Source organism: Lycium ferocissimum, chromosome 9 (genome assembly GCF_029784015.1).
Source record: "Lycium ferocissimum isolate CSIRO_LF1 chromosome 9, AGI_CSIRO_Lferr_CH_V1, whole genome shotgun sequence".
Taxonomy (NCBI): Eukaryota; Viridiplantae; Streptophyta; class Magnoliopsida; order Solanales; family Solanaceae; genus Lycium; species Lycium ferocissimum.
The window spans coordinates 43,473,239-43,482,725 of NC_081350.1; the positions used below are offsets into that span (position 1 = coordinate 43,473,239).

At 35.0% G+C, this 9,487-nt stretch overlaps 1 protein-coding gene across 1 annotated transcript; it reads left to right on the top strand.

Moving 5' to 3' along the window:
- Positions 1-578: 578 nt before the first annotated feature.
- On the top strand, positions 579-4,636 carry LOC132029249 (probable RNA-dependent RNA polymerase 5; the record flags this gene model as incomplete). The annotated part of the gene is made up of 8 exons (XM_059418564.1): positions 579-741; positions 1,144-1,369; positions 1,569-1,794; positions 2,038-2,180; positions 2,538-2,709; positions 3,281-3,419; positions 3,505-3,668; positions 4,441-4,636. Coding segments are annotated over 8 exons (1,428 nt in total), but the record flags the coding sequence as incomplete, so codon positions are not given.
- Positions 4,637-9,487: the final 4,851 nt, after the last annotated feature.

A 9,487-nucleotide genomic window follows, 5' to 3' on the forward strand; every position in this document is an offset into this window, starting at 1 on the left:
TCTTAAACACTTAGAGCTGCAGGTACATGTGCATATATATATATATATATATGAGGAAAAATCTGGTACTATTCATTTCCATAATTAGTTAATAATAGCAAGGTAAGACCATAGAATTTCAATGCAAACAGTAATTAGAGTTCACAGATGTTAATACAATTTTAGAAACAAATTAAAATCATATCAGAGGTACAAGAAACCACAAGATTAAAGGTCTGAAATCGGGTGTCCATTTTTTATTGCTTGGGGGAAATTGGCTGATCTGATCATATCCGTGGCGGTAGGATCCTAAATGAGGTAGGTGAGTTGTTTTGTGAGATTTTTACAGTATTAAAAAAAGCAAAAAGGTCTCCTAATGATAAAGAGAAAACAAAAACAAGGTTTACCACTAGGATTCCTTAGTGGAGATTGGAGGATCAATTTACATATTATGACTGGCTCTAAAAAATGGACATACCAATGATTAAAGGAATTTTTGCATGCTATCTCTGTATTACAAAATTTTCTGTTAAAATTTCTTCAGCTATAGACATTGCAGGTAGATATGTCCACGTGGGCTTACCTGAAACTGACACCTTTTATGTTCTTTCAGTGTTAAACCTAGGAATACTTATCTATCAAGAACTCTTATTGCTCTATTGACTTATCGAGGTGTTCCCATGGAGTATTTCTTTGATATACTTAAGAATACTTTGGAGGAGACACAAAGGTTATACTCAGATGAGTTGACAGCACTAAAAGGTAACTCTAGTTTTACAAAACGAATATAATAAAACTAAAGTTTCTCTGCAACTGTTTATGGTATATAATCTAGCATGTACCAGCAGAAGTGTTGACCTTCAGATACAGTTACATGACAAACTTTAAACTTATGTGCAATTTGGCTTAAATTTCAGCATGTGAACATTTTTGTGTAATCTTTTGAAAGCATTACATGTTTATTTGAACAATGAACATGCTGGTGTCAATACTGATTTTAAATCAACATCCTCTGTAGCCGTCTTTGTGGATATGGTAGAGAAGTTTTAATCAAACCATTCCTTTACCTGCACTGATCTTAGTAGCATGACTCGGTTTTAAGTCTCTGTATTTCTTTATCTAATCAGACCTTTACTCTTACTTTGATTGGTTGTCTCCATGCAGTTGCAGCGAACCATAGAGATCGTGATGATGCCTCTATTGCCACAAGTATGATAATGGCTGGAGTACCTCTCACTGAACCATATCTTTGGTGTTGTTTATCTTCCCTGGCAAAGGAAGAAAGAAATGGGCTGAAAGCAGGAAGACTTCCTATCTCTGATACTTTCTATCTAATGGGCACAGCTGATCCCACTGATACTTTAAATCCTCATGAAGTCTGTGTTATTCTGTAAGTATACTGTTTATGTCTTGTTGTCCAAACCGTAGGAAGGATTATATGCTGATGATTCACTAAAAAAAAAACGTTTTCTGTTTGTTTTGACGCTGTCAATTTTGATGAACATTTGCAACATTAGTCTAATGACAAGGTTGCTGAGCCTGTACTTTTAACTGGAAACTTACCAAGTAAGCTACGCCATTTTATGCAGTGAACATGGGCAAATATTTGGAGAGGTACTAGTATACAGGAATCCTGGGCTTCATTTTGGTGATATCCATAGACTACGTGCTGTCCCTGTGAAGAACCTTGGAGACATAGTTGGAAATGCTAAATATGGAATATTTTTCTCGACAAAAGGTCCAAGATCTGCGGCCACTGAAATTGCTAATGGCGATTTTGATGGAGATAAATATTGGGTCTCTCAGAACCCCCAGGTCAACTTTATCTCTACTACCGGCTTATTGTTCTAATCTATTTGATTAATGATTTAATTGAACTGCTTCGGATTGGGTCCTTCATTTGCGCTCTACATGTCCAATTAGAATTGATAATGGAAAATCGATAATCGGTAAATGAAAAGGAAAAAGAACATATTGTGATGTCGTTTCATTTGTTAAATGAATGAAAATACTCAACGAGTTCCGTCCAATTTGAGCATGTTATGTTGTATTCTTCAGCTGTTAAAATATTGCACTGCAAGTGAACCGTGGAGCCGAACCTATTCAACGCCAAAGACATTGCATAGGGAGCCCAACAACTTCTCTGCGGAGGAAAGGGAGCGTGAACTCTTTCAGACATTTCTAGAAACTAGGATGCCAAAGTACGTATTATTATAATTTACTAATCGAAGTATGTATTATAATATTACCTCAGTCTAGAATGCTCTTTTTTTGACTTGCAAAATTAGAATATGTTTCTTTGATATTGTCTGAAACATGTCTCTTAGCTCCGTGAAGAGTGTGACATACAATTCCAATATGTCTGAATGGTAAAAGTTCCTCATTCTCGGGAAATCCCTAAGCATCGAATGACAATGGAAAATCTTTTCTGAAAGGCAGGATCCTGGTTGATAAGTTGTTTTCCTTTTGACCTGATTCAACTTTCTGTAATATCTGTAGACACTACATTAAATGCTCATGTTTCGCTTTTATTCACGAGAGTTAGTTTACTCTTTCAGCTATAGCATGGCTGAGGCTTCTGCTAACTGGTATGCGCTCATGGATAGACTTCTGACATTGGGGAAAAATAACACTACCAAGAATGAAGAGACGAGGTCCGTGACAGAAAAGTTGGTTGAGTTGATTCATTTGTACTATGACGCTATAGACGCCCCAAAAAGTGGGAATAAGGTTACTTGCTCTAACCTGATCTCTGTTTGATATCCCTTATTAACAATTCTATACTCAATCATTGTGCTTTTTATGTGAGTGTTTTTTACTCATCTGTTCCCTATCTTTTATTCCAGTTTGATGTTTCTCTTGCCTCAAAACCTCAGATTCACTATCATGTTTTGAAGAAAAATTGGCATATCTAGTCCGTTAGTTATTGACTGATTTCACAATATACCTAGCTTCCGAAGCTAGATTAGATATTTGGGGTGTGTTTCGTATGAAGGAAAATGTTTCCGTAGAAAATGTTTTCCTAGAAAATAAGTGGATTTACTTGAACAAAAAATATTTTCCCAAAACATTTGTATATAATCTAGTTCTAGGCAAACACTATGAGGAATGGTGGGGATGGAGGCCTATGGAAGGTGGGGGTAGGATGTAATGAGGTGCGGAAGGAGACAATCAACGCGTTATGCTACGGTGGAACTTGTTTTCCTAGAGAAAATGGTCCATACCAAACTCACCCTTCAAAGATAAACTTTTTGTTAATGTTTTTAATCTCTGTTGATACCACTCTTGTTTCAATCCACAGGTCTACATACCAAAGAGGTTGAAGGTAGACAAGTTTCCACATTTTTTGCAAAAGAAAGGAAGCTATCACTCTACCTCAGTCTTAGGAGAAATTTATGACCGGGTTGATAAATTTAAAGCTGAAGAACCAACTGCTGTAGGCAAGTGTTTGATCCATATACCGATTGAATATTGCAATTGCTGACTGCTTATGGATTTGATATATCTTACTTTTTGCGTGTCCAGAAATTAAGAAACTTTCGGCTTTTGAGGTCGCAATCCCCAAGCCATGCTTGAGGTTATGGGAAGAAAGGTACAGAAATTACAGACGTGAGATGATGGAAGCACTGAACACCAGCAGTGAATCGAAAAATGACTTGGCTGACCAGGTTATCAAAAAGTACAAACAGGTAAAACCTTCCTTTATCAATCTTTAAGAAATTACCTTTGTTGAGTCCCACATCGGTTCACCTCATGAGCTAGCTTTTGGGGTTGAGTTAGGCCCAAGGTCCATACAGGGTATCAAAGCTTGACCCATCTCAATCATTATTCACCCGATGTTGGGCCCACATCTTATATTGTCCACACTCCACATATTCAATCTTGGGCGTGCTGGAGTGTTGAGTCCCACATCGGCTCACTTAGGGATGAGAGTTCTCTTTATATGGTTTTGGGTAATCCTCTCCTCATGAGCTAAGTTTTTGGGATTGAATTTAGGCAGTTATAACAACCTCAACAATCAAGGGAAAAAGTTGAAAAATACCCTCTACTACATGAAATATCTTAATGTTACCTTCTGTTATACTTTGGGATCGTTCATACCCTTGCCGTCAGAAATTGTGTCATATTTGCCTTGGCTCCAATGGAGCTTTAGCACGGACCCTAACTAAAGTATAATGGAGGGTAAGTCAGTTCACGTTCCGATAAAGGCAAGACCCCGAGGTACAGAGGGTTAAACTAGATGTTCTATATAGTAGGTTAATATTTGGACATTTTCCCTTGTAAGAAGCCATTATGAGTACCACAAAGGCTTACAATGTATTGGTATCGATGAAAGTTTTCAAGACAAATAACTATGAATTCAATTCTCACCGTCCCCATTCCTCCTTCCTCTCTCGCGATATTTTTCAAAAGCCACCATGAGCGTTCATTTATACCTTGTTTTTGTAAATTCTTGTGCAGCTGCTATATGAAGCACCGGATATGGAGGAGAGCATAAGGAGTAAATCGGACATATTTAACGATGCGCTTGCTATTTATCGTGTGACTTATGATTATGCAAAAGCTATAGGCGACATCAAAAAATGTGGTTTTGCATGGAAAGTTGCAGGTTCGGCCCTTTGTAGGCTTCATGCTGAGCTCCATGCTAAAACATAAAAACCAAGTAGGCTATCCTATTAACACTTTGTTCGGATGATTGTTACATATGTTCATAATGTATCATATTATATTGTATTGTGTTGTATCATCACTGTATTGTTTTGATAATACAATGTTTGGATTGCTTGTATCGTTTCCCGTCGATCGTCGCTATATAATGTTAAGACATCAATAATTTGAAGGATAACCTATAAGAAAAGTAGAGAATTGTGTGTAGAGCTTATCACAAAAAGGTAAGATAATAGATAAAATATGATTAGTAGATAATAAATAAAGATAAAATGAGAAAATATATAAGGCAAAGACGCGATTACACCAAATCGGTTGTTACGTAAATGAGACTTTTCGTCGTTACGTTATGATGAATTTAAACGATCCAACACAGTAAAATTTAAGAAACAAATGTATTTAACAATACGATACAAAAAAAAAAAAATTAAATAACAATCAAATAAATATTATATTTAAATTAACAACATAATATAATAAACGAAAAAGGGTCAAATATACCCCTGAACTATTGAAAAGGGGTTAAATATACCCTTCGTTATACTTTGAATCTAAATATGCACACCATTTATCTTATTGGGCTTAAATATCACAGTTAAAGTTATCAAGTTGAAACTCAATCCACACTAAGCACTCAAAATTTTAATGAGGTGGGCAATATGTGGCATGCCACTTCACTAACCAACACTCTCCTTCCATATCATCTTTCACCATTAACATCTCCCTCTCCATCATTGTTACACCCTTTCACTAATATTTTTTTCTACATTATCATTGTTCCAGAAACAGATGAATGAGCTTAGAAATTACATCAATTAAAGAAAACTAATAACTGGGTATCACAATTTTACAAGTAGTAGGCGGAAAAAATCACAAACAACGTACACAAAGACACTATATTTCACCCTCTGGCTGCGAGCAAAGCAAGTTTTGGAGGTACTTGAAGGCGAATCTTATTGGAATATGAGTAACGATCTAAGGCTAGAGAAAAGGCTACCAGGTTCTTTTGACAGAGAAGATTATGATGTCTTGGATGGGAAGGAAGTCATAGAAGAAGCATACCAACTAGCTCTGGTAACTATAACCACAGATGAAAAATATGACTATGGGATAGAAAAAGTTGAAGAAGAGGAACAGGAAGAGGACGAGGACGAGGATGACGATGTTTCTCATACAGGGGAATATATCATGGCAGATGATGTTCTACATCTAGCCATGGAGGAAATTGGAAGCAACCCACTAATGGTGAAAGATGATATGGAATGAGAGGGAGGTGGGGTAAAATTGAGTTTGGTTAGTGACGTGGCATGTCACATATTGCCCACCTCATTAAAATTTAAGTGCCTTGTGCGATTGAATTTCAATTTGGACAACTTTAATGGTGGAGGGGTATATTTGAGCCAATAGTATAATGATAGGGGTATATTTGGACCTAAAGTATAACGAAAGGTATGATTAGCCCTTTTTCGATAGTTCAGGGGTATATTTGGCCCTTTTCCGTATAATAAATATGTAGCAAACAATCCAAATAATCGGCAAGTTCAGTAGCAAAGCTTATCAAAAACAGAACTCCCTCCCTGTGGCCTAATAAGAAGATGAATCCGGAAGCATCTAGAGAGAGATTACTGGAATATTTTGGTTTATGGGAGAGGAAAGAGACCAAATTAATATTATTTTGGTATGTACTTTTTAATAACTTCTTAACAGTGAAAAAGTTTCTAAACTATTTGCTAACATAATCTAAACTACCGCCAAACAATTTCAATCATTGATTATGCTAGTATAAAATTAAAATTTTCTTGATCATACAACAACATAATCAAATTACATATATCAAGTAATGTGTAGTATGAAAATTACATGCAATGTGATCTAAACATATCTATTTTCAACTTGTTAATTATAAAACAAGTTAGAATGAAAAATAAATTGAATAATAAATTGAATAATTTATTTCTGCAAAAATAACCTCAAATATATTCTTTAATCAAAAGCCGAGTGTTTCTACATAGTAGTATATACACTAGAGGGGGCATGACCGTCCCAACATTTTACATTTTGAAGTGTAGATGCCTCCAAATGCACAACTATAAACATTTGTGCCTATATTGATGCCAAAGTATGTTGAAATAAGCATTTAAGTTTACATCGGAGAATATAACATCGGTAAAATAGACATTTTACATCTCCAAAACAAAATAACATCAGCAGTGCCTAATAAAACTATTTATCTAATCCTTAGATCTTACAGTCAAGTAATTCAAGAATTGAACTACTTTTTGACTCTGTTGTATCTGCGTAAATTAAATCATCTCCTTTTGACTCATGTTAGGGTACCTTGAATAAGAAAAGTACAAAGAGATAGAAGTAGCACAATTTTCTTAGACACTTGTCTTCAACACAAAGAATAGGAGCACCACTTTGAGTTTGTTATCCAACATCATGCACCGCAGACCATTTTTTATTTCTCCTCCGTCTTAAATTCTTAATTTGTAGTCGTGCACCACAGTCCAAGGCCTCTGATATCTGCCCAACCAAAATCACATTATTACATATATACACACACAAAGGCAACATATAGCAGACCACTCGATTTTCAAATCCAAAATCTGAACAAAAGATACTTGTAAGTTGTAACTCACTGAAACTACAACCTACCAAAGATATTGACAATATTTTCATCTCCTTGAGCACTAGATATTTAACCACAAGATCACCAAACCTACTGACACTTGCAATGCGAATGTGGTTTGTTTAGCATCAGCAACTAAAAAACTTGCAAACATATACAAATTAAATATCATGTCTAGTAAGTACGCTTTTACTCGAAGAGTAATATAAATTTGATATGAATAGTATAAGCACCATGTACAAACATGTATTCAAGTATTTACTAACGTCATCAACACTCAACAGTCTACTTACCAGTTATAAAAATTAAAAAAAATTAAAAATAAAAATAAAAATTCAACACTCTGTTGCATCTATGAGACACAACATAAATATTAAGCTTTAGAGTCACTTTTACTAAATGAAAATTTGGGGTAGTACTCCTAAAAGCAAAACCAGTTAAGAGTTTGAGATAATTCTCGCTATTTACCTCAACTATAATATACTAATATCATAGCAAATAGCAAATAGAAAATACTCCCAGCAAATAGCAAAGTAGAATTGTTGGTGACATGTCTAGTCTAGCAAGAGAATCAAAATGCAGCTACCAAGTGAATCACCGAACTGGGACATATGATCTACTGCAAAATCTATGTAGTACTAGCAACGGATGCCCGTGCGATGCACGGGCCCAACGTCAAACTTCACAATGTGAAAAGGGTGCATTTTATGAGTTAGCATCTTTGAAAGAACATCCATAAAATATAGGTTCTTCGTGCAAATCATTCGCTAAATATTTTCCCAAGAGTTGCTAGACATATTAAAATTTTCATAACAAAGAGGAATGACTAATTACATGAAATAACTAATTTATTAACAATCCCAGAAAGAATGATTGTATAGTATCTAAGGGGATGACTTCAGATCTATCTTTAGGAGGTCTTGACTGCTCGAGTAGCACTATTACATGTAGAGTCTGAATCTTGAAAGTAGAAAAAAAGAATCGCATCTATAATTGAATGATACAAAGTTTGGGACATAGACCTTTTAGAATTGTGTGGTCCTATTGGAATGGAAGAATAGAACATGTGAAACAATTCAGAATGTTCTTTCAGATTGGCCTAAATTCAGAGTACATTTTAGTTTGAACTTGAATAGTTCAGAAGCAAATGAAGATATTCTCAAATGATGAGTGCTAAATACAGTATCATTTTTGTTCGTTTTTATTTACTGGACTCTTAGGTGCCTTAATTGTGAATAGAGAACACGGGGAAGCTTTCTAGTACTTTTTGGTATAACTATGAAAATGAATCTGTTTGATGATCTTTTTTTTTTTTTTGATGACATGCGAACCCGCAGCCGCTACCCTTCGGGTGCGCACAGGGTAAACTCAGCTCCTGTGTAATAGTCTTTGTTGATCTTTTTCCCGGTTATCAACCTGTATATCATATCCATTGAAGAACCTACACTATTTTAACTAAAGCAATCTACTATATGTTCTCTTCCATGCTTTTTAAAATTTAGTATCTACTATATATGAGATAATGATATGAGAGAAGCATGAAATAGACTAACTAACCTAATTGCCTCTCTTCTTGCATCGAATTAATTGTTATATCTCCTATTAAGATTACCTGGTCCAAGAGCAAGAAAAGAACATGTGAAAAGATCATATATATCCGTACATACACTAATTTACAATGAACACAAGAGAAGATAAATTATCTCCTTTCTCAAAGAAATTTCAGAAGCTTACACACCCCAATAGCTCAAAATATACCTTATTAAGTGCCTCCGGAGATTTGTATTTATGTAGAGAAGTCTCATGGATACGATTTACAGAGGGGTTAAGAAGCTAATGGATGTTGTAGATAAAATGTTATCATAAAACTAATCCTTTAATCTCTGGCTAAACCAGATTTATTCCATGTATAGGCCAAGAAAAGTTCATGAAGATACTTTATAACATCTAGTATAATTCTCTATTCAAGATATCACTTTAATCTATCATACTAAATCATAATTGTGCGACTTATTCCCGAAAGGTTATGCAAAAGAATCTTAAAAAAATTGATACTCCAGCCAAGCGTAGTATGTAACGGGTGCAACAAATCCTCCATATTACCTAAAAGCATAACCAATGACGACATTAGACAAATAAGCAAATCCTGAAAGGAGAGGTATATTATAAATGAAGTTTTTCATGTACCAAGCAATTTTAAATAGCAAT